This window comes from Oryzias latipes, chromosome 14 (genome assembly GCF_002234675.1).
Source record: "Oryzias latipes chromosome 14, ASM223467v1".
Classification (NCBI taxonomy): Eukaryota; Metazoa; Chordata; class Actinopteri; order Beloniformes; family Adrianichthyidae; genus Oryzias; species Oryzias latipes.
Window position 1 is genome coordinate 1,020,173 of NC_019872.2, and position 26,614 is coordinate 1,046,786.

Here is a 26,614-nt window from a genome sequence, read left to right on the forward strand (position 1 = left end):
TGCACCCAATCTACACTGTCCTTTAAAAGCCTCTCCCTGGCTCTTCCAACCTGCCAGGTTATTTTCCTCTCCATGTGGCCTCGCCCTTGTTCCTGTGAACGCTGTCTGTGGCCTAGCCTCCTGCCTTCACCCCCAGTCTGCCTCCTTTGGTTTTATTCCTGTGGTGAAGCAAATAAATGTCATTTATCTGACACATCAAGTCTGACTCTGCTCTGGGATCCGTCTACACGCCGTGACAGAATAACCTGGCCACAATGGATCCCGCGGAGCTAGACAAAGTGAAGCAAGCCATCACATCCCAAGGGGCTCTCGTGGGACAACATGACCGAGCTCTTCAGGAGATCATGTCTTCTCTTCAACATCTCTCCACCGGAGTAAACCGGCTCGGCGGTCGTCTGGACGAGGTCTCCTCCCAACTCACATCTCTAAAGTCTTCAGACCATGCTCCTTCCATGGACCTCAACCCAGCTCCGAGTCCAGTTCCTCCTCCGGTTCCTGCCTCACAGCTCCGTGAGCCCTTCATCCCCACTCCGAGCAGGTTTTCAGGAGAACCAGGACTCTGCAAACCGTTTCTCCACCAGTGCAGGCTTGTGTTTGAGCAGCAGCCCTTCTCTTATTCGTCCGACAGAGCAAGAGTGGCTTTCATAATGAGTTTGCTTTCAGGGAAAGCGTCCGCCTGGGCTGTAGTGCTGTCTGGCGGAAACTCCCCGCTCTGTGAATCCCTGCCGCTGTTCACCGCAGAAATGCTGCGCGTTTTTGATCATCCCCTGGAGGGGAAAAAGACGAGTAACCGCCTGCTCGCCCTACGCCAAGGTTCTGGTCCAGTGTCGGCTTACTCCATCGACTTCCGGATTCTGGCTGCAGAGTGTGGGTGGGACGGGTGGGAGCGCTCACAGGAATCTTCTACCGCGGCCTCAGGGAGGACATTAAAGATGAACTGGCGGCTCGCGACGAAACGTCAAGTCTGGAGGAGTTGATTTCCCTCTCCACCAGACTGGACAACCAACTTCGGGAGAGACGCAGGGAAAGAGCAGGAGGAACGCCATACTCAAGCCGCTTCTCTCCGCCTGAGCTACGTCACCAGCCCGTGAGTCCCCCGGCTGCGGCTCAGAGGGCGGCCACGCCCACCTCAGCACCAATCCAGCTGGTCAGCAGTGAAGAGCCCATGCAGCTCGGCAGGACTCGGCTCTCGGCTGAGGAACGTCAACGCCGTTTCCACCAGGGGCTCTGCATCTACTGTGGCCTGTCCGGCCATCTCAGGCGTAGCTGTCCCGCGCGGCCAAAAGACCAGGCTCATCAGGCTCAGGAGGGGCACTGGTGAGCCGAACCCCTGTTGACCCCTCCTCCCGGCGCCTCCTCCTTGAAGGTACTGTTTCTTTTGTTTCAACCACAGTAGAGATCCATGCTTTAATGGACTCTGGTGCGGATGACAACTTCATCGACTCTCAGTTTGTTTCTCAGTCCAAGATCCCTACAGAACCACTCCCTAGGCCTAGGAGAGTTTATGCTTTGGACGGTAGACTATTGGCCTGTGTTACTCATCGTACTCTCCCTGTGTCTCTGCTGGTTTCTGGAAATCACAGAGAACTGATCTGTTTTAATGTGGTTCCCTCTACGTCAGCTCAGCTCGTGTTAGGTCTACCTTGGTTGAAGTTGCATAACCCACACATAGATTGGTCATCACAATCTATTGTAAACTGGAGCCTGTTTTGCCATTCTCATTGCCTGCATGCTGCTGTGCCGCCTGTTGCCTGTTCGCACACGCCCCCTAGGCCTGTAGACCTTTCTTTAGTTCCACCAGAATATCATGACCTCAAAGATGTCTTTTCAAAAGACCACGCTAAGTCTCTGCCTCCCCATAGACCATATGACTGTGAGATTGAGCTGATTTCTGGAGTTCCACTTCCCTCTAGCAAGTTGTATAACCTCTCTAAACCAGAAAGTGAAGAGACTTATATTACAGAGAGCCTGGCAGCTGGTCTCATTCGCCCCTCTTCCTCTCCAGTAGCGGCTGGATTTTTCTTTGTTGAGAAAAAGGACAGAACCCTCCGCCCTTGCATCGATTACAGAGGTTTAAACGCTATCACTGTTAAGAACAAGTAATCTCTTCCACTCATGGACTCTGCCTTCAGCTCTCTACAGACCGCCACAGTTTTCACTAAACTAGACCTCCGAAGCGCCTATCACTTGGTGAGGATAAAGGAAGGAGATGAGTGGAAGACGGCATTCAACACCCCCCTCGGACATTTTGAATACACTGTGATGCCCTTTGGACTTACCAATGCTCCTGCGGTATTTCAGTGTCTCATTAACGATGTGCTGCGTGACATGTTGAATAGATTTGTGTTTGTTTATTTAGATGACATTTTGATTTTTTCACAGACTCCTGCAGAGCACGTTCAACATGTCAGACATGTCCTTCAGTGGTTGTTAACCAATAGGCTCTATGTCAAGGGGGAGAAATGTGTTTCTCATGTTTCCACTATCAGTTTTCTTGGTTTTGTTATTAAAAGGGGGGGGCAACTCAAGCCAGACCCTGCTAAGATTAAAGCAGTGGCGGACTGGCCTAGACCCACTAACAGAAAGCAACTCCAGAGGTTCTTGGGGTTTGCTAATTTTTACCGTAGGTTTATCCGAAATTATAGTTCAGTGGCCTCCCCCCTCACCAGACTCACCTCTGTAAAAGAACAGTTCTCCTGGTCCAAGGAAGCCGATTTGGCTTTTCAAAGACTGAAACATCTTTTCTGTTCTGCACCTGTGTTGTCTCACCCTGATCCTACGGCTCAATTTGTGGTAGAAGTGGATGCATCAGAGTCTGGGGTTGGCGCTGTCCTTTCCCAGCGGTCGTCCTCTGATCAAAAGATGCACCCCTGCGCTTTCTACTCTCGGCAGCTCTCACCAGCAGAAAGAAATTACGACGTGGGAAACCGGGAGCTGTTGGCGGTGGTGCTGGCCTTGACCGAATGGCGACATTGGTTGGAGGGTGCATCTCAACCGTTCCTGGTATGGACTGACCATAAAAACCCGTCGTACCTCCGTTCTGCTAAACCCACACCAGGCTCGTTGGTCCCTTTTCCTGGGATGCTTCAATTTCACCCTCACCTACCGCCCCGGTTCACGTAACGTGAAACCAGACGCTCTATCCAGTCAGTCCGACAACCCGGCTTTAGACCCGACATCTCAGGATACGATACTACCCCACTCCTGTGTGATCGGTGCCGCTGTCTGGGAGGTGGAGCATGCTGTCCAGAGAGCCCAGGTGAACGGCCCTTCTCCTCCTGAGTGTCCCCCTGGACTTCTGTTTGTTCCTCCATCAACTCGTTCGTCAGTGTTGCAGTGGGGTCACTGCTCTAAGGTGGCCTGCCATCCTGGTATTCACCGCACCCTAACTCTACTGCGGCAGCGCTTCTGGTGGCCTTCCATGGCCTCGAACACCCGGGAGTTCGTCCAGGCCTGCACTATATGTGCTTGTGGAAAGGCCTCCCACCGTGCACCTGCGGGTCTCCTGCGACCGCTTCCTGTACCGCACCGGCCCTCGTCCCATATTTCTCTGGATTTCGTTACAGGCCTTCCACCCCTCTGAAGGTAACACTACCAATTTGACCATCGCTGATCAGTTCTCCAAGTCTGTCCACTTCGTGCCTCTCCAAGCTTCCTTCCGCCTTAGAGACTGCCCACCTCCTCGTCCAGCACGTGTTCAGGTTACACGGCCTCCCCCAGGACATCGTGTCGAAAAGTGGCCCCCAGTTCACTTCCAGGGTGTGGAACGCCTTCTGCCGAGCGATTGGAGCTACAGCGAGTCTCTCCTCGGGTTACCATCCCCAGACCAATGGACAAACGGAGCGTGCTAACCAGGACCTGGAGGCGGTTCTACGCTGTGTGACTGCCAGTCACCCTGCATCCTGGTCCACTTTCCTGCCCTGGGTCGAATACTCCCACAACACCTTCTGCAACGGGTGTATCTCCCTTCATGGCTTCTGCTGGCTATCAGCCTCCCCTGTTCCCCTCCAGGAGAGTGCGGTGGCTGTCCCGTCTGTCCAGGACCACCTCAGGAGGGCCCGTCGGGTTTGGCGTGAGGTCCGGGCGGCCCTCTCCCGGACTGCTTCGCGGAACCGTGCACTGGCGGACCGCCATAGGGTTCCTCCGGACTACGTACGGGGGCAAAAGGTCTGGCTGTCGACCCGGGACATCCCGCTGCAGTGTGAGTCTAGGAAACTCTCTCCTCGCTTCATTGGCCCTTTTGTGATTGACCGTGTCATCAATCCCTCTGTCGTCCGCCTGAAATTGCCTCCCTCCCTGAACGTTCATCCGTCCTTTCATGTGTCTCTCCTGAAGCCTGTGTCCTCCAGCTCTCTTAGCCCTCCGACCGAGCCCCCTCCTCCCGCCCGGGTCGTGGATGGCGGTCCGGCTTTTGCTGTCCGTCGCCTTTTGGAGTCCGGCGGCAGGGTCGTGGCCTGCAATTTTTGGTGGACTGGGTGGGTTATGGTCCTGAGGAGCGTTCTTGGGTGCCCCGCTCTTTCATCCTGGACCCTGCCCTTATTTCTGACTTTTATGCTAGCCGTTCGGCTGGGTCTGGTTGCCCGCCGGGGGGCGTGCCTTGAGGGGGGAGCCCTGTTATGGTTAGGGGTTTTCTTTTATTTGGTTTTGTGTTGCTGTGTTTTGTACTTATGTTTTGTCTGCTTTGTGCTTCTGCAGGGTGGCCTGGGGCAGGAGGCGTGGCCTTCTAGACTGGTGTCTCTGCACACCTGCACCCAATCTACACTGTCCTTTAAAAGCCTCTCCCTGGCTCTTCCAACCTGCCAGGTTATTTTCCTCTCCATGTGGCCTCGCCCTTGTTCCTGTGAACGCTGTCCGTGGCCTAGCCTCCTGCCTTCACCCCCAGTCTGCCTCCTTTGGTTTTGTTCCTGTGGTGAAGCAAATAAACGTCATTTATCTGACACATTAAGTCTGACTCTGCCCTGGGATCCATCTACACGCCGTGACACATACATTCTTGTTCATTCATGTTTATCTAACCAGTCAAAAGAAAAGTTTATTAAATCGACACTGCAACGTTGTCTTGAAATTTCATGTTTTTTAAAAAGTTTCAAAAATATGTCTTTTGAGGACATGACCGTCTAAATGATTAAACTTCTTTTCTCTTGAAATTGTAATTGAGTTATATAAATGTGTAAGCAATAAACAACTTTTTTAAGTTGAACATAAAATAAATAAATATTATTTTCTAGAGATGAACTGTAATGGTGTCATCATGAGACTCATTTTAGGTCTTGTACTACTCTCATTTTTCTTTTTGCTGAGACAATTAAAAAAAAAAAGGCTAAAACAAGATCTAAATTATTGAGCAACGAGAGACAGAACCATTGATGTCTTTCACTGAGACATAACTGAGATAGGAATTTGAAGTAAGGATATCAAATTGAGACATACTTGAGCGCAACATAATATGGCTCATTTTTCTCTTAATTGAGATCTGGAGAAGAGACAGTTGTGAGAGAATTTTGAGATCTCAAACAGTGCTCATTGTGAGACTTATTTCTCAGGAGAAATGTTTGAGAAGAATGAGAAAAGCAGTTTAGTCTCAAACAGTTCTCATTTATGTCTAGGAGACGTAAATGTGACAGAAACGAGATCTCATCTTCAGTTTTGCTTTGCTATGGGAGGCTTGGACTTATTCAGGCTAAAGTAGGGACTTCAAAGGGTGGCACTGCCCATGCCGTCTGCTCATGTTTGCTTCACCATTGAAAAACGTGGTCTTCGCATTGGAGAATCAACGGTGTTAAACTATGCGTTGCGGTGCTTACTGGGATAGCTTATACTTTGATTTCCAATCGAAAAATGGTAAAGTGGACTTAGTGGACATTTGTGACCCAACGACAACTTTCTCACGACTTTGGTTCACTTTCACAGCTTCGTGACAGGTACAAGACAAATAAGGTCCCCAAAACCACCCCCTAAACATTAAGGAAAGTTGACGAAACACGCGGCATTCGTCGTTGCAGACCCGAGTCTTACATATCTCATCATGATGAACAATGTAAATAAGCGTGGTTAGGAGTGGTCACGGGTTCAAGCCCTTAAAACGGCATAATAAACTGCAGCCAGACCACCAACATTTATCTGTGGACCATAGAAATGTGTGCCTTGTGTTCCCTAGCTAAATCTATTATGGTAAAATGGTCACTAGTGTCTTGCTGCTGTACTGAGCAGGACTTACAGTATCAATAATCATGAAGACAAAAAAAAGGAGCTTGTTTGTTCTGATTTTGTTTCAGATAGACATAAATAATTTCTTTACCTAGATGTACCAAACACTGAAAAAGTTTTTATCCTTTGACTGAAACAGCACTAAATGATGACAAAAGCTGCTCCTGTGGGCAGAAGGGAGAAGCATGTGTGATGGTGGGTTAGATGGTGTTTTTTTTTTTTTATATTGTTAAAAGTTTGGATAATTATTATGTTTTAAATGACTATTTAGTTTACAGCATTTTGCTTTTAATATCACTTTGGCTGAATGACATTCTGGATTTTAGTTGAACATTTGGAGATGTTTAACAACAATAAATAAATATATGCTATTCTGTCCCACCACTAACTGATATCCAACACAAATATAATTTAAAATTCAAAATGTTTCCATTTTTACATATAGTTTAGTCTCTGTATTCTTTTAAAATCTTCCCAACACAAAGTTAATGTCACACAGATGTGAGGATGGAGAGAAAGACGAGAAGAGAGAAAAAGAATCAGGACAGACGGAGGAAAGAAACAGGTTGGTCTGATGGTGGACGTTCAGGGCAAAGCCAGTTCAGACCAAGTCAGTCATTTTCAAATAGTATTCTTAATTAAAAAAAAACATGCATTAGCAAGATGTTTAACTTATTTAAAACATGAAATTATTGTTGCTTGGACATTTGATTTAGTGGAGAAGAACACAGACCAGAGGTGAAGGAGACAGACATGAGGTTGGTGCATCTGATATTAACCCTTGTGCTATCTTAGATGGACCCCCCCCCCCCCCCCTTACATTGACGTGTTCTTCCTACCATGACAAAGGTGGATGAAGGTGGAAAGATTTCATGTAATCCATGGACACCAGTGAATATCACAAATCATTGAAGAAAAAAGGTTCAGAGCACTGTCTAGTGGGTCTAGATGACCCAACTCCCAATGTTAAAGTGCCTAGGATAGCACAAGGGTTAAAGAGAGCAGAGATGACTTCAGGTAGGAATAATTAAACTATTAAAGTCACAAAAACCTAGATGCTCATTCTGGTTTAATCTTCAGCTGTACACCTGTTTACCTATTTTGGGAAAACAAGTGCAGAGACACATGACAAGTCAGTCCCAACAGAGACAAATGAGGAGAGAGGTTCTGATGATGATGATGATTAAGAGAAAGAGAGACGATCAACTGATGATGAAGAGAGAGAAGAACAGAGAGGTACAGACCCGTGTATTGTTTTTGAACATGCCACACTGTTTTCTAGGACCATCTCTCTTTCTGTATAGTCACTGGAGTTCTGCTTTCCTGCTGTTTGTAGATAATTGTGAGATAATATGAAACCAAGTGCTGGGCAAAACTGATCTATGTGAGATTCATTGTTCCTTTCATGCATTAAAGGAAATTCTTGCTTTGCATTCACAATAACAGCCAAAAGGACAATGAAAGCCATCTAAACATTATTGGTGTGGATGTTTAGATAGCCTTAGGAGGGGTGGATGGGACGTTATATTATGTGCATTTATGTGTGTGTGTGTGTCTGTGTGTGTGTGTGTGTGTGTGTGGGAGGTTAATGTGTCTGCATACCACTATGCAATTAGGTAGTTGCGCCCCTGTTCATAGCTCCAGCACAAACTTTAAAACGTTTCTGTTGTCAGGGCATTTTAACACACGTGTATGCAGTCCCATGTCTACCTGACACCACTGGTGAATTGATGGCCGTCATGGCAATGTTGCTCTGCTGCAGACCCTCTGGCACCACAATCCCTGAAGGGTTTGCAGAGCTGGAGACAGAGGTCATGGATGGAGAGGAGGTCGGAATTAGTTCCTGGAGATAATAAAAGAAACACCATTGGACAACTATTTCGATTTTATTTTTTTAATTCCTACTCAAAAGCTTAACTTTTCTGTTACATGTAGGCTAACATGTGATGATGGTAGCTGGGGAAGGTGTATGTTTTTAAAATGTGTTCGTGACTGACCTGCTGTAAACTGAGACTGGTGTGGGACGGAGAATAGGGACCTCCAAAGTCATTACGGAGAAGGTTGTCGCTGTGCATCTTGGTTTTGAGGCAAGTGATGTAGCGATTGCAGAAATCCTTGCAGAGTTCATTGACCTTCTCCAACTCCAACAAGTGGATCCTTAACACCTGGATGGCCTTTACCATCTGACAGAAATCAAGAGCCATGTCAGAACATCTGTCATGTTGGCTTAGCTCAGAAATTTCCACGTGGTCACAGACTCAGAGATAGGATAAACTCTGTACTGATATAGAGTTTTGTTTTGCATGAAAGAAAGTCTCATTTTAAACAGATTAGAAATTAAAGTTCAAAGATTGATTTTACTAACACTGTTTCCTTTTTTTATCCAAAATATGAGCTTTTAGATATTTCAGTTCACATATGTGATATTTCACAGTTTCACCTGTTAAAGGGGCAGATTTCTGTCATCCAGAAACTGAAAACATTTCTGCTCTTCAGCCAACTGTGTGAGCTGCTCCACAGTGCTGAGTTTGTCATAACATTGGGCAGTAAATGAGCCCAAATTATTATTGAGATTTTTTTTATATAAAACATAGCTTATTACTAAAAGAAGTCATATTAGTGGGGCAATAAGGACTTTGTGCTGTAAGAAAAACCACAAGTAATTCTCTTTTATCCAAATACTCTTAATTAAGAGTCAGTTCAAATTGTGAGGATTTGACTGCACTTCTGCTAAGGTGTCCTTCTGGTCAATATTTTACTGCATATGAACATTAACTTGACCAATGACATTCAGTTCAGGGTGCCCACCACCACCAACAACCTAAACTGAACTGTTGCAAAAGTCTTCAATGTCACAAGCGAAGGTCAACAAAACAGCCCAAAAGTGCTTGTCAGAGGAGAAAATGAATCAAGCTGTAGCTTTACTACCCTGCAAACTGCCTAGAACCCTCTTTGGGGAGGGATGCTGACACACAGTGCCTCATAAAACTCAAATGCATAGACTTGATTGACCATTCGACACGGTCTTTCCAAGGCATCATAGTAAAAACTGCAGTTTTGAAAACTCTTTCCTGTCTTTGGCAGCAACAGAACACAGAAGAAAGTGGCAGTCCATGCATCTGATGCACACTTAAAGCTGCTAGTAACAGCAAGGCATTGAATGAAAATGTAAATTTACTATGTCTATTGTGTGAAGCCTAATTTTTTAAATCATTTATATAACTGTTATAACACAAGAGAAGATTAGCTATTTCCCCCTTTTTGTGACGTTTGCCATATTGTTCTAAAAGGTAAAATAAATAGTTTTTAATAAAGCACCCTTCACATTTTATTCATCTTGTTGACCAATGTCTCTAAAGTTCCCATTCCAAAAGGGAATAAAAAAATATTTTTAAAAAAGGAAAGTTAAATTAAATTCATTTAGCCATTCTATATTCCTTTGTTTTCCTTCACCTACAGAAAAAGTGGACTAATACAGCCTATATTCCAAGTTACACAAGTTCAATCAATCACCGTTTTAACAGAACTGCTGGCTCACCAAATTGTCCAGCTCTGGGTCTTCACTGAAAAAAGGTTTGTGCTCTTGCTCCTGCTGGTGGACAAAGTTTTCGATGTCTACGTCAAAGCTGGCTGAGGTGATGCATTCGGATCCCTGTGTAGCCTGCTCGCACTTCTCAAAGAGAAGCCCCAACAGGGGGAATAATGGATGTCTGAGGAGAAACAGAAAGTACCAGCACTGGTTTCAAGAGGTTCTCATGTTTATGCAAATACACCTTGTAAGCATTTCTTTTATCAAATATCCCTTCAACATTGGAAGATTAGTCCTATTTCCTTTCTCTTCTGAGGAAACCAGTACTTGTTTTTTAGGACATTACTTTGAACCCACGTTAGAGTCCCGACAAGGCCTGGTATTGATATCTGTGCTGATTTGCATAAGCACCATAAAGAAAAAGATAGAGCGCATTGGGGGCTGGAGTTCATTTCTTTCCAGGTACTCTCTTCAGGGGGGCGCATATCGCAGTCATCATCACTCCAAAGAACCTCTGTTCTTCTGAATGAAAGAGCTTACCAACTCTTTGGCTAACCATCACTAACTGACACAATAAACCCTTGTAGTTCTGTGTTGTGGTCAGCGGTGTTGAATGATTCACTACTGTCAGCAGCAACAGGAAGCTTATTTTACAGCTAATGCATTTTTATTATTATGAGATCCTCTTTAGCAGGGGGGTCAAACTCATTTTCACAGAGGGCCACATCAGCATAGCAGTTGTCCTCAGAGGGCCAGAAATAACTTATACATGTAACTAAATGTAATAAAAAGTAAAAGTAACTACTCCTTAATGTAAAAAACTCAGTATTTATTCATTATAACTTTTTAAAGTGATAATTACAGTTGCATAGAAAACTTATGTTTGCTTGTTATTCTAGCATAAATCCTTTTAAATATTGTCTGCTTATTAAAACACATATAGCTCCATTAACCAAGGATCAAACTGTCCAAGTGAATAAAGGAAAATAACATAAAACTGAGCTGAAGAACATGTATGACACGTGTAACATTTGACAAAAAAAGGCTGCACACAGCTTCGCATCCAACTGATGGTTTGAATGCAACAATTTGTCTGCATACACACATAAAACCTGCAAACATTGAATAATTACAACAGCAGCTACACATTATTAATATGCAATCAACAAAAAAAAATATCTTATGAGATAAAAAACTTTTATGCTCTCACGGGCCATATAGAAGGACATGACGGGCCACATTTGGCCGTGGACTTTGAGTTTGACACATGTGCTCTACATCAAGACTGGGTATCTTCACACTGATTCTTATCTTTAAATGTGTAACTAAATGCTATTGTATTCCTTTATTGTTTTTAAGAAAATTCTTGTTTATTTAATTCAATAATTGGTATTCTTAAATGTTCTGTCCGAAGGTAAAAGACAAGAACACACGTTGTACTCAGTTTTTGCTACGTTTTTGGAAAACAATGTTTCTGTGGGTTTGTTTTACACATTTGGTGCCAAAATTGTGGAGGGACGAATTCTATAACAAAAAGCTCACACTATTTGAGTATGTTTGAGGTATCTTAAAACAGCTTTTTGCAATGTTCTTTGTTTTTACCTACTCTCAGTGAATTGGACCAATGTCTGGGATTCATACCCCGTGGTTGAACCAAAGGCGACCACCACGTGACTCCTGTGGCCCCCTCAGAGGTCTGTAAAATCTCTGACAAACCTGCATAGAGGAGAGCTTATTTTGTTTAACCTTATCTCATTTCCTGAATATGATCAGATTTCCTCCTCATACCTGTACTTCATGTGTGAATGTTGATTGCAAGGTTTGACACAACACAAGAAAGGGCTTCTGATGAGCTTCTAACCCATGGCTCTCATTTGCTGCCTTTAATAGATGTCTATAATATACTCTAATCTGCCTGATCCCAATTTAATGCCACTCCTTCTTGCAGACGTGGCCGGCATACTAAACAGGGGTCATGTGCACAGAGAAGAGCCTTCTGTCCTGTGTATGTGGTTAGCTAGAAAAAAACCTAGATGGGGTAAGACAGAGAGGAGGGCAATGGCTAGATGCTTTCCAAACCAAAGCCGTTTGAGGTATTTGGTGTCACATTGTTCTTGGAGGATTCTTTCAGAGAAACAAAGAATTATTCAGATGAAAAATAATGTTGAGCAGTATGGTCTGCTCAACATTATCACTAAGACACAGAAGCAAAGTCTATCTGCTGTAGAGTGAAAGCTTTCCTACTGGACAGAAAGGGAAACAACACCATCATAATATGGTAGCCAAGCTAAAATAAAAGAAGTATAAAATGAAAGTTAGACAACGAAAAAAAACACTTTGTTAGTGTAACCCAGGTTAAAAGGAATCATACTGTTTTGATCCAGTAGAGGGCGCTATGCTCGCAGAATGTAGAGGATAAAAGAAAACTCATGCGGAGGGATATTGCCTGTGAATAGGCTCTGTGGGGGGAAAAAATCTAAAGTGAGTGACCAGAAAGAGTGTGCAGGCTGTTTCAGTGCGTTTTTTTTCCTTTCTTTAGGAATTTGCGTTAGTGCTAACACGCCACGAGGTTCAGTTTTAGCTAGCAAAACCAGATGTGTGCTGTACGACACAACATGCAGTGAGTACGTAAATGACCCGTACCAACGTGTAAAACCGAGACTATTTTGTTTGGTAAATTCAGGGTTTTTGTTATGCGTCAAGATTTTCTTCGATTGATGTAAGAAAAGTTGATGGCAGTTTTTGGCTTTATTTCATTTAATTTTATTGGACCCAATTTTTAACTGTGTGCTTTTGTATGTCCATCTAATGCCGATGCATAATGCAATGTGTGTGTAACACGATTTTGTTGTTATTTTGATTCCGTTGGACATAATCCAGTTAGTCTGGCATTCTTCTGTTTGCTTTGAAAAAACATCTTCTGTGAGCACGACTGTACGGCATGTAAAAGTTCAAATGCACAGCCTCAGAGATGTAAACTGACCCAAAACAGACATGACTTTCTCAGGTGGCACAAAACCTTTTCAGATAATATTGTTGTAACATTCGCCTCTATACTGGAAGAGTATCAGTTAAGCCTTGAAGTCCACTGAACACTTGGATTTCAAGTAAAACGTGTAGAGAAAGACCCCTTTAAGTCTCTCCATCTCCAGAACATGCCAAAGTCCTTCAACAACCTTTTCAATGAAAGTCAGAGCATAGATGGATGGAGTGTGAAAAGGCAGGCATTTTTCAACCTGAACATAATGTATGTACGTGTGCCTGTGTAACTGCATGGTACAATGTGTGTTTTCCATTCCCTGACTACTTCCCCCAGCCAGCCTGAGCACCAGCGTGTCGACTACCAAGAGCGCCATCTTCCATCTGCAGTGCGACGGATGGATATTGCCGACTGGGGGATCATTACAAGGGCCATAAAAGAACGATTTAGGGAACAGCCGGTGAGTGGAGTCAGCACGGCCTTCGCAGCCTCTCTCACTGGTGCTGGGTCACTGACAAAAAGCCCAAAACAAAGAATCCCAGGGAGAGAGGCCACTCACAGATGATGCTGAGAGCTGCTTGATCATTGGTTCTGAGCGGAAGTTTTACTCATGAAAGTGAACTTGGCGACTTCATATTGAAACTTTCTAAAACGCTTTTGTGTCAGCATTACCTTTGCAGATCAACTGAAGTTTATATTTCTAAAGAAAGTCACATTCAAACCTTCTTGAAACAAGATCTTTCTCAAAAAATGGCCACTGTGTTTTTTTTAATTTGTCACAACCTATTTTTAAAACCTCTTATTTAAATTAACTTGAAACATTTAAATTTAAACATTTCACTGCTACATAAATAGACAGATGGAAAAGATTTCTTTGAGGGACAAACATTGGAACATTAAAAACCACTGTAGTTCAGCCATTCACTCAAATAAATACTTTGGTTTTGAAATTTGATCCTCAAGTGAAAATATTGGGGGTCAGAAGGTTGAAAAACACAAACTCCTTTTCTTGGGTATTTTTTTTCTTTTCCTTTTGTTTAAAGATGCAGTTTTATGTGTCAGTGAAATCTAAAATAAGTCACTGAACAAAAAAGGCAACAAAAAAAGTTATAATAAAAGTAAAAATAACAAAAGCAGATATGCATCCATCCATTTTCCTAACCTGCTGTGTCCCTTTTAGGATCACGGGGCTGCCGGAGCCTGACCCAGCTTTTGCTGTAAAGGCAGGTAAACTCTGGACAGGTCGCAAGTCTGTCGCAGGGCCAGAAGATCTTTTAACCAAAACTGAACCCAGCTGAACCACTTTTATTGCACTTCTTACAACAGAAACCAAGTCCCTTTCAGACAGATTTTCAGTTCTAATCTGTTGGTTGCTTTATTTTTCACTCTTCTCCCTCTCTACCCAAACAGCTGCACAATGATGCACATTTGAAATCTCCAGTTTTGTTCTTGTTTCCTACAGAAGTTCTTTTGTTTGGATTGGTTAGCTTGATGCCGGATTAATCCCAACCCCAAAAAATGTCTTCTTGCATGATTTGTGACGGTGAATTATGTTTCAGTTTCACACCACCTAGCTTTTATTTTCCTTCCTTATAACTAAACCTTTTGGTTTTCGTGAAGCGAAGGTGAAATTGGAGTGTTTTAGAGGGCCTTTCCCATTCAAAATGAACATTTGGAGCTTTAAGTTCATTATTATGTCCACTCCTTATTATGAACAACCCCAAAGTGGTATTTTGATCATGTTTTTTCCACTAAAAAGCTGCGCTCTGAGCACCAGCCCCTCCCAATCTACAAAGACAAGCGGTTCCTCATAAGGGGGCATATACAGTAGAGTTGGGAACAGCCCCTTGTCTGTGTTGCTAGCACCGCCCCCCAGGTTCACACACACGCCCACTTTCTCCACTGAACTGGCGGTGTTCAGCAAACACTTTCCTTTTAAATACACAATACCAAATATCTTCCAATTGTGTCCCGTCTCCAATTGATGCCGGGTCTAACACGTGTTCCTTACTCAGGACGCCGGTCTTTAGTAGCGGCCGGGTTCCTTGTGCAGACGCCGGGTGTCTGTGGTATTTATAATGTGAGCCAGTGTAGCGATGGCCAAGAAACGCTTATGCGTTTTAGTGTTTAGATTTAATGTGCTGGCATACACCAAAGAACATTCTGGTGAAAAATCTGCACGGCATTTTGGGGAGGATCCTAAACGTATCAGAGAAAGGCACAAGCAGAGCCGGCTGCCACATTTTTGGAATAAATGCAGGGGATCATAAAGGCAGATATACAAGTTTGGGTGTTGTTTGTTTTCATGGTAGAAACACAGACGCGCTGATAATGACATCATGAAATGGGCGGCACCCACAAAGAGCAAAAGTCGGAGCCTCAGAGATCGAGTCATCTTACTTCTGAGTAGGAAAGACTTTACGAAAATAAGTCATATTTCATAAATAATTTGTTCTTTAATGTGCCAAAGATCCTATACGATTATATATAGGGATATAGTTTACTTTGAAAGGGTTAAGAAAAACATGAAATCTAGCTTTCACTCTGTTTCACGTTAGGTAGTGAAAATACTTATTTTTTCAGTTACTGCAAGTATATGAAAAGTCGAGCTATTCACATCAAGACGTGTCTCACTAATCTAAAATAAATGTGGATGTCTGACTGCTGCAACAAAGAAAAAAGACCCTTTCACAATTTTCTGAAAGAAAAACTTTGTTACTGAAACTTAAACAGGGGTACTGACCTATTTTTTATGACCAAGTTGTGTGCTTGAGTCTAGAAAGGGCAAAGGCCTTAAACCTACATGCCAAATCTCATCGTTGCCAGGGTAACCTCTTAAACTACTGAACAATCTGAGGAATAAAGAAAAAAAAGACAATCCATCAAGGGAGAGTGTTCATAACACTATATGTGAGAATCGGACAGAGCAGGAAGGACAGAGGTCCCTTCCCAACAGTCTGTTCCCCACTGTTTGCCAGGCTAATCAGGCCTGCAGTAGGCCTATGCCTTAGAAATCAGTTTGCGGAGCAGTCATGCTGCGTTTGTTCACAACACGGCTCCTGTTTCCCTGTGCTACATGTCTGGAACACAAGCTGTATGGTGTTGTGTGGCGCACACGCACACAGGCTTTTCCAGCACAATCTGAACAACAGCATCTCATTTTGTTTGTATTTTTTAAGTTTTATGTGTTGTTTGGCCCTGAACCCATTTAGTTTTTTTTTGTGAAATGAAAAACTTTAATTCAGCCAGTCCACATTTCCAACACAAATGCACTTAACATTTCCTTAAACAGTTTCTCCTTTGATCTACAGAAACTGTCTGACAGCAGTTATTTTGTTTCTTAAGAATTCTGCCTCAAACCAGCACACCTTGTTCACACATAAAAAGATTAATTGAAAAAAGTATACTTTGTGCTTTTTCTAATCCACATAAGCCGCGGGCAAATTCCAGAGAGTACCTGACAGAAACGGCCAATAAAAGCAAGAGACGTTTTCTGCATTCAGGAGCTGACCTGCCAAAAAATGGAAGGCACAGCTCATCTCACAGAGGTTCTGAGGGTAAAGTCCCTTTATGGTGCATCCCACCAGAGCCACAAAACACAAAGACCATCCTGCTCAGGCACGTCAGGTTTCAAAAGCTCCTGTCTGTTGAGCGTGACATTTCCTCACATAACTGCATGTAGAAGCATGAGCTCGTCATGCATGTCACCAATCCCACAGAAACACACAACCATTAAATCCTCAGCTGACCAGAATGAGGGGGCTTTAAACAAATACCCACAGGTGAATGAGCATGCTCCATCCTGAGCGCTCTTTGTCAAAGATCTGGTGTTTTAGGGAAAACAGTACAAATTGTTCTGGCTAACAAAAACATGCTACGTTTGACCAGTTTGAACATTGTCTGTAACTGAGTGAAGCAATTGCTTACCTATGAAGAAGAACTTTGCTGCTCAACACCAATCTTTATGCCACAAATTATATCTGAAAATCACCAGGATGTTCCTGATTGGATTAAAAAGGTCAACATAATGTTAATGTAAATCCTGAGCCACATCTGCCTCAAATGGAGCATTAAATACAAAAAGTAGAAGAAAAAAACCCCAGAAAAAGACTTCATTGGCTTTTTAATAAGATGCAGAGAATCCAGACTGATCTTTACAGTAAATGCCACAACTCATTAGACTAATTACCCTATCACACATTTACTCTGCTGCTAATAACAAAGCAGGCACAGAAACGGGGAGAGGAAAGCACGCATCACGTAAAGCAGGAGATCAGCAATTAGCGAAAACAACATTAAAGTCTGCACAGACTTCCTCAGCAAAATAATTGAGGCAAACAGCAGAGATGTTGCTTTTCTTTTTTAAAAGACTTCAGCCCCTTCAAATGCCCCCACAACGCAGGCAGAACTCACTTGTTAAAATGAGGAGTTATTTGTTTCTTATTGCTTTTTTCACTGTGGGAAATTGTATTTATGACAAGAGATTTGTGCAGTTATTTTAGTTCACAAAACATAAACCGAGTCAGTCTAAATGTCCTCTGCTGACAATGAACACCAAAAGAATGAAGGATTTCAGCTGTGGATCATCACGTCTCATCAGTCCATGTTGGTGAAGTTGCTAATCCTCCTGAACATGAAGACCCCACAGCAAGTCCTCACTACCACACCGTAAGGTCCTGATCACGCCTCACTACACAACTGCAGCCGGCTGTGGACTCCTCAACCATGAGCAATACACAGTTAGAATGTTCTTCTTCTTTCTCATTTGATTTATTAATAGTTATGGGTTTTTTTACTCACCAGCATTTGTGTTGGTAGAGCATAAATAACTGATAAGTTAAGGAACGGATGATATATGGAATGAAAATAATGAAAAATCAAAGTTGAGTAAAGCAAAACAGGAGTGGGATTTCTCTTTCTCCCTCTCAGGGAATTAATTAAACTCCTGTTGACAAACCTAATATTTAATGGTTTAAATGTGTTTAATGTTTTGTATGCAGAAGAGTTACTATGTCTAATTAGGATTAAGGATAAATATTAAATTATCTACAAGAGTTTGTGGATGTATACATATTTTCCATTTAATTTATGACTAATCATCCTAAGTTTGAATGGCAGGTTAGATGGAAAAGACGAAGCCCTCGAGGCCTGGAGTTTGACACCTGTAGTTTATGAGCTGTACTGCTAGCTCACAACCCCCAGCTAACGTTAGCGGAGCAACAAAAAGATCCAGATTCCAGCTCAGACGAGGAAAACAAAGACAAACATGAATCTGTTTGTCTGACTGTGGATTATCAGAATGGAGCAGAGCAGAGAGACTTGGGGCCGCTGACTGCAGCTGCATCACCGCTACAAGCTCCTTCTAACTGCATGTTTTATCTTCTTAAATTTCACCGCAATTTAAACATAGGAATAATCAGAAACACCGCTTTAATCTTAATTTTCTTTATCTATGACCTCCATCAAGTTAAAACACCAAAAACACAATTTTCATTGCAGTGGCTCTTTGATTTAAGGAGAGGGAAAAATGAAGGAAGTGTCGACGGGGATGACAGAGTTAATGAGTTTACTAAATGTGGACTTGGTGCTCATAAAAAAATCTGGTTTTGTTGCTGTTTAGTTTGAGGAGATTTAAGGTGAACCACAGCAGAGATGTTTTGGGGCTGTCGCTGGACTTTCAACATAGATGTTCAGCTTGCACTGAAGATTTTCTAAGGGGTTGAGATCTATCTGGAAACTGGATTCCAGGACCTTGAACTGCTTCTCACGAAGCCACTCCTTTGTCTTCCGGGCAGTGTGTTTGGGATCCTGGTCATGCTGAAAGACCCAGCCACGTTTGATCTTCAATGCTGATGGAAGGAGGTTTTCACTCAAAATCTGACCATACATGGCTCCATTCATTCTTTCCTCTACGCTCATTACTTCACGGTCAATCTTCAAGGACATGAGGGTAGATCCGTCAGCGAATCAAAATCCTCACAGAGAAGCACTGGACGTGATTGGCATGCTGAACAGCCAATCGAGCGTCCTCTGATACATACGTCACTGCACATGCGTGTTTAAATACACTCAGCACATATTCTGTCACCAGAAAGTCGCTACCTGTCCCGTCATGTACCCGGCAGAAGACCATTCCGGCCCACCGGAGAGTTTATTGAGGCCCGGATCGCCCCGCAAGCCTTCACAGTTCCCACCCGATGGATCCCAGCCCAAAAAGAAGCAGTGTTTTCCAGGGGAACACGTCTGGCACTGCAGGGTTTGAGTCCACTGAAAGGGCTCTTTGGTTGATAAGTGACACCTCGATTAAAATGACTCTAAACTTATGCTATAAGCTGTCATGTTAGCTTACAAAAAGATAAGAGCTGACTTTCAAAGCCTTTGTAGTGCATAGTGTGTTACTGATGGTAGCCTTTGTTACTCTGTTTCCAGCTCTCTGCAGGTCCACCGTGCGATTTTACCGCATGGAGTAATGTTCCCAGCGTTCAAATATCTTAACTTTGGTGAAGCTTTGCGTCACCTCTACCAATCAGGAACTCTGCTTTGGCAGTGAGGTGTTGATGATGTTAACAGTAGCTGAAGTCTAAAACCAACATGGAGGAGAAGCTGAAGCTTTTTGATTTGTTTCTTATTTGTATGGGGACAATAATAAAAAGGTCCTCTAATCTTATTTCTTATTTTCATTTTTTTCTCCCTCTGTCTAATACGGGACTGCAAGTCGTCACACTGGGTCACAGAGAGACAGAGGTACAGCTGAAAACAGCCATCATTCAGATGCAGCTCCTGCAGTAGATGATGAATCTCACTGTACAGGAGAATCTCTGAATGATCGAATGAACCATGGAGACATGATTACTGAGGCTTTTGTACAGCTCTTCAAATAAAGAAACCTGACCTCTAAACATCCTCTTTGTTTCTTATTATGTAGCCATAAGGCAAAAAACATTTGACGGTAGCTCCTCCCACATGCGGCAGGTCTATGAATACACTTCTGGATAAGCGTTGAGAGTGGAACAGTGCGGTTTTCTGTCACTGACTTTCTCTCAACCTACCAAGACAATATGCAGAGATGCTTCTGACTTTCTGCAGCAGCATCTTCAAAGCAAGCACTGCATCTACATATTACAACCGTTAAAAAATGGTAAATAACTTTGACTCACTGAATTCAACAATTGAATACAATTTGATCATTAAAAAGACATGCAGTTGTAACAACCAATGACACAAAAAGAATGACCTGTACATTGAAAGCCTGTGTGAAAAAGGCAAACTTTCATTTGGCTGTCAAAATTGTTGGTTGCCACAATATTTTACAAACTGGACACCCTAATAGGAGAATTATGCTGCTGTGGTTTAAACTATGTCTAAATGCTGAGGGGATTGCTTTCTTGCATTTTTTGAAAGATGAATGCGTCCATGTAACTAAAAAGATGAAAATCTTACCACAGAATTGATATTTGCTGATGTTTAGTAAAGTCTCTGCAGAAACAGCTGTGAATACAGGTTTTTCAAATTCCTTTATAAAGAAAGAGTTTAAATATTAAAATAGGTATTCTCAAGAAGTCGGTCATCTAAAAATTGATCCTTACCTTTGAAAATGACTGTTGGCGTGAAAGAGAAATGAATAAAGTTTTACAATACTGCTCTCCTATCCTACCGAAACCTCACATTAGTGTCTGCCTGAGAAGAGTTCAAACACTTTGAAGTACAATCTCAACAATGAACCTGATCTTTAGCTAAAAACCGTGTTGGTTCCTTCACACAGATCAATAAAAACACTTCACTTAATTGAGAAAAAAAGTTATTTTATCAACTCAAAAGTGCTCTTTGGTTGGTAAGTGACACCGATTAAAATGACCTTAAAGTCATTTTATAAGCTGTCATGTTAGGTTACAAAAAGATAAAAGCTCATTTTCAAAGCCTTTGTTAAAGCAGAAAGAAATCAAATAATTAATATTAATAGAATATCAATGATGGAAAATTCAAGACTGAATGGAGCTCAAGGCTTATGTGACTAATGTAACACCAGACTGAGACAAATGTCACGGGAACATCATGGATGCCCATATAAAGACAATTCTCTCTACTTACGCTCAGGTTTCATAAACTAAAATTACATTTGTGTCAAGATACTACAAAAGACTTGACAGGACGGTGAACCCACCGGTAAACGGCCCTCTTGTCAGACTCGAGCTGGGTCTGGGTGTCAAGGGTCACGCTGACAGAGCTGTTTCCTGCTGCAGAGGCAGCTGGGATATGGACCTGCGTCGTCTTGTTGTTCTGTGGAGTGGTGCCCGTCATCTGGTGGTAAATAAAGTAAACACAAAATTGTTTAGTATCTGTCTTACTGCCAAACATTTTTGTCAGTTAAGGAACGTTTGGGCCTTTTGTGTACATTAAAATCCTAAGATTTATTGCGGTGTGTGATGACAAAACACATTTTTTTCAAACTCAATTGTTTAGTCATGGCAGTAACTACAATGTAGTTGCTGAATATCTTGACTCTTGAACCTGAATATCTTGTACACACTGCATCCTACTCAATGAGCTCCTTTTGGTAACTATAGACGACATTTGGAGCTTTTCACTGATACCAGATGTGAAAGGGTGGGGCTGTGGGATTTGTAGTTTTTTTCTCTGATAGTCAGGAATACATTTTCCAATTCAAATATAAAAAGCAACCAGGTGTAACATTTATTTGATGATGACCTAAAAGAAAAGAGTCAGATTCATGAATCGACTATTACAGAAACAAGGCATCCACACATTACAGTTATAGTAACTGATTTACAAGCGCAACTGAACTGACCCATTTCTTGTCAAAGTACTCAGCACATGCCACAGTGGCCCTTAATAAGAATAGTTATTCCCCTTTGAATGACAGTACCTGAAAACTTGTTATGAAATGCAAACAATGTCCATTTGTGGGGTTTTTTCTCCCTTTTCCTCGTTCTTTTTCTGTGTAGGCATGAGCCTGAAAGGCCCCATCCCCCTTTGGTTTTTATTTTTTAATTTAGTGTGGGGTGGGAGGTAGCTTCAAGTCTTAATCCCAGCACCAATTGGGAAATAAATTAGCTTCTTCACACTTAACTAGCCCTCATTTGCATTTGTTGAGGGCGCAAGCTGGTGCTGGGGAGCTTTCCCTTGGCACTAATCCTCAGGGTGAAAGCAGACATGGGTGGTATGCAAAAAAGGAAGGTTGGGTGACTAAATAACAATAATCAAGTAGACCTTTAACGGAAAATCTGCCCAAAATAAAAGGCTTCAGCCACGGTGAAGTTGTAGGACATATTGGAATTTTGCAATTGTTCATTTTCTTTGATTTCATGACCATTGAAGATGCTGATTTAAAGAATTGGAAAAATAGAAAGTGAAAGATGAATGGACTAGGTCACACTAGTGGTTGGGGGATTTACACATAAAAAGAAAAATGTCTGATGATAAAAAAAGGACACATTTTAGGCAACATCCTGCTTCCCAATTTCGCTTGACATGTTAACATAAAAAAATATTTGTTTAAATGTTTGTTATGTATTTAAATTCTTTGGAGACAGATAAACATTTTAATATGCTTTGTTACAGTTTTTTTCCCAATTGTTTACACATAATTTCAAAAACCGGGTTCCACTTCTCAAAATATAATCAGAATCATCTAAACAGCACACCCAATTTGCAGAATTCCTGGATTGTTTGGAAAATGACACACTTCAGTCAAAACATATGATCATATTTGTGAAAATGCTAATAGTTTTCCTTTAACCCACGCTGTCCTCAATGATCAGACACTATTGCAGACAGTTTCACTCTGCTGTGATAAATTAAAAACACAACTGTAAAAAAACGAATTTTAGGAAATAGCATGTGCAAGATATGGGGCCAGATGTTGTTATGTAAGGGATCGTTTGGATGACAAAATGATCCCTTCCAAATCCACCCCTGCACAGTAGCTGCTTCCATTTGATCACATGCCTGCTCCATGGCGTGAATGAGGCGCCGCGGGTCGGATACCTTCTACCGCCATGCTGAAAACAACTCTGTGATTGGATTCAGGACGGGGGAGTATGAGGGAAGGTAGAGGACTCCAAATAAAGGGTGATCATGGAACCCATTCTGGACCAGAGCAGCTGATGGAATGAGACATTGTCCCAAATGACAATGTCCTGCATCTGGTCCGCTTGGCTTAATGTTGTGACATTCTCGTGCAATCTGTCAAGAAATGCAAGTATTAGATTTGCTTTATAGGGTCCCAGATTTGCATGGTGGATTGTGTGTGGTGGCAGCGCAGAGGGTGATGTTACCTTCTTGTTGCCCTGGCACAGTGGTGATTGTGTTTTCAAATTAGCACACGTACTTCCCAATCTTGTGGATGTGAGTCTCCAGTTTGTTCATTTGTGTCGCCATTGGCAATCCGGGGCTTTGTAATGCCAAGGAAGTAACCGCACAATCCTTATCGGTTTTGTTTAGTTTCAAAAAACACGCAAAAAGAGTGATGCACACATTGTGTTTAATGTTGTGTAAACCTGTGGCAGTATTTTGCTCCTTGAAGTAAAATGTTTCAAATTGTGTGGAGAATTTTATTTTAGATTGGAAACAATTGTACAAAACTGTAAGATGAATTGTATGTACAATTACAACATTTCATGTGGAGAGGAAATTTCTAAAGGTGATTGACAGCATAAAACAGAGCAAAAACACAGCCCCCTTATCTCTCTCTTGCATTCAATACCAACACCTAAAACCTCTGGTTGGTCCTTAACCCTCCTGTTATGTTCATTTGTGAGGAACGGAGATGATGTTCCTGGGTCAATTTGACCCGGTCCATGTTTTATTAATTAAAAAATGTCTGAAACCCAGAAAATCCTAACAAGCAGTGTGAATATATCATCACTGACTCCATTACCAATTATACTTTCAAAAACTTAGTTAAAATGCCGTTCTTTACCACTAACAGGAAGTAGTTCAATTATTTGATAATTCACTCGTTTTTTCTAAAATATATACATATTCTAACTTTTTTTTTTAATTTTTCACTACTGTATTACTTTTGAAAGAATAACATATAAAATACAATAGTTTTACATAACAGTGAAACATAATCTTGAAATTGTTTTACATAAATTCACTGTGAACCAGAAAAAAACAAAATCACAATACAACAAACAAGCAATTGCAATATGAAGTTGTGTGTGTGTCTGTACATCTACACAGCACAAGAGTGACAAGTCATCACACTGTGCTTTGTGCAAATTCATTTAGCACATTTCACACAGGTCATGCTTGTCTTGACCTGGATCCTGTCTCCGGCTCATCTCGCGTCCCTGACTGTCCCCCCAACTCCATCTGGATGAAGCTCGTCTGCTGGATTTTAAATATGAAGCTGTAGAGTTAGATAAGTTAATTCCTCTTTATGAGTTCTGGTGAATCGCCTGTCCGTCCTGGGGGAGGATGCCTCCTTTATGTGGACACCTCTGAGGTTTCTTAGTTTTTTCCGGAATCCGTTTCTTTTATTAGGAGTTTTTCCTTACCGCGAAGGGGGGTCTATGGGCAGGGATGACCATTTAGTTTAGTCTGTTTAGTTAGTTCAATTTAGTTTTTTCTTATAGAATTCTATGTATTCATGATCCTTTTTATTTTATGTTTTACTTTTCAATTACCGATACAAAGCCAATCGAGATGACTGTTGTTGTGAATTTGGGGTATACAAATAAAACTGAATTGAAATGAAGTGAATTGAATTAGATTGGATGAATTGACATGGTCACATGAGTCACTGCCATCCTAGTGGGCCCTGGCACTGTCTTTATTCTGTTTTCTGCACACAGGTTTGTCTGACGCATATTTGGGGATGAAGACCAATGTATTTCACCATTCTTTGATTTGAATGTCTTGCTTGGAGGAACAAAAATAAAAATGCCCTCATCTGGTTCAAAATCAGAATCATTAGAATCAGAATTTAGCTCAAGATAGTCTTCTTCTGATCATGATCAGTGATGACTTCCAGAGCCTCCTGGACTGTCGTCTTTCTGCTTCTGCTGCTCATTTTCTAAAGGTCTGCCTGAAAGAGTGTAATGTTGGAAGGACTTCCATGCAGAGAATCTTTTAAATTTGTTGCCCCTCCCCTGTTGAGTGATCACTGAATGTGGGTTGAGTTTTCCCGCAAGAACATAAATGGTTCCTGTCAAAAGTCATAACAACTATGCACCTGTGTGTGTTTGTGTGTGTGTGTCTATGTGTGTGATTGGGTTGAAATATGTCTCACAGCTGCAAATAAAAGGAAAACTAATAATAATAAGACATCCTTGTACCTTCAGTTTGACTGCCGGGTCAAATTGACCCGAACATCATCTATGTGATATAAACATGCAGGGGGGGGGTTGCATATATGTGAGATGAACCATTTTCATAATATATCTTGATTACACTAATTAAGGCAAGCAGAAGAAGTTTCATGCTGAAAAAATACTTTTAACTATTTTTCCCAGATGTTCAAACTTCTTTTAACAACAACTCAATTTGACCCGTAACATAAGAGGAAGGTTAAGCTGAGTAAGTCCTCCATCCATGACTTTAAATCTAAAATACAGTGTAAAGTACATTTACATTTAAAAGACACATCGATACAAAACTGGGTCATCAGCAGAACTATGACAACAAACACAATGTTAGGGTATACAACAGAGATATAGAAGTTACATTTCAGAAACACATTTTTTGGAAAGGGTCTGTAAATAAAGTTTGATTCAAACTCTTTAAGAAATCAAATTTGCTCTTTGTTTCTTGTAAATCTGTGTTTTTTCTCTGAAAATGATGTCCAAATAGAAACAGGCCCAAGTAAGAGGAGTTAAACACTAAACAAAGACATGTTGTCACTTAACCCTTGTGCTATCTTAGATGACCCCACCCTTCCATTGACGTGTCCTCCCTACCATGACAAAGGTGGATAAAGGTGGAAATATTTCATGTAATCCATGGACACCAGTGAAGATCACAAATCATTGAAGAAAAAAGGTTCAGAGCTCTGTCTAGTGGGTCTAAATGACCCAACTCCCAATGTTAAAGTGCCTAGGATAGCACAAGGGTTTTGAACAAAATGTTTGTGTTGGACCTGCTCCATTGCTGTGGGACAGTGTTCTCACCTGTTGGCTCTCCTGGTATGATGGTGGAGGAACACTCTGGGTGGCCATCATTGTCACTGCAGGTGATGGGGACACATGTTTCATCATGGGACAGCTTTACAATGAGACTGAAAAATAAGACATAAATGGAGATAAACCTTAAGTTAGTGCAAGAAATGAGGCATGGATCAGTTTTATAACATCTGCAGCGACCAGGTGCTGCTAAGACTAAACAATCAAAGTTGGGATCTTTACACACTTCAAATCCCACCGTCTCACTATTTGCAAGCTGTCATTTCTATACTCAGTTTGTTCTTTGCAGCACCCAAAATAAAGGAAAGTACAGAGACAAACAAAGCAGAGCTTTTTAAAAATTGAGTCGTTAAGACAAAAATTGGACACAGAAGCAGGTCGGTGATGATACTGAAAACAAATGGATGAGTTTTAAACATATTTGTATCATCCACTGGTCTTGAGACCAACTGTGATGAAAAAGAAAAAGAGACCAATTCTTCAGCTGTCGCAAGGTCAGACCTAGGGATCAGAATGTACACTCACTAGCCACTTTTACACTTTGCTAGTACTGGGTTGGACCCCTTTTGCCTTCAGAACTGCCTTAATCCATGGTGGCAGAGATTCAACAAGGAAACATTCCTCAGAGAGTTTGGTCCAGATTGACATGACAGCATCACATAGTAGCTGCAGATTTTTCGGCTGAAAATCCATGATGCCAATCTCCTGTTCCACTACATCCCAAATGTTCTCTATGGGGTTGAGATCTGGTGA

The 26,614-nt window shown here is 42.0% G+C and overlaps 1 protein-coding gene across 2 annotated transcripts in view; it reads right to left on the minus strand.

Moving 5' to 3' along the window:
* Positions 1 to 26,614, minus strand: part of pknox2 (PBX/knotted 1 homeobox 2) — a 106,399-nt gene that overhangs the window by 13,962 nt on the left and 65,823 nt on the right. The window contains exons 3-8 of one of the 2 annotated variants that reach the window (XM_023962255.1): positions 25,850 to 25,956; positions 20,878 to 21,014; positions 20,303 to 20,314; positions 9,746 to 9,917; positions 8,205 to 8,390; positions 7,918 to 8,050 (exon numbers count right to left, since the gene is read on the minus strand). In XM_023962255.1, coding sequence (XP_023818023.1) covers positions 7,918 to 8,050; positions 8,205 to 8,390; positions 9,746 to 9,917; positions 20,303 to 20,314; positions 20,878 to 21,014; positions 25,850 to 25,936 — 727 coding nt within the window. In that variant the 5' untranslated portion in view covers positions 25,937 to 25,956. The remainder of the gene's footprint in view (positions 1 to 7,917; positions 8,051 to 8,204; positions 8,391 to 9,745; positions 9,918 to 20,302; positions 20,315 to 20,877; positions 21,015 to 25,849; positions 25,957 to 26,614) is intronic. The other variant, XM_023962256.1, reaches the window with a different exon arrangement.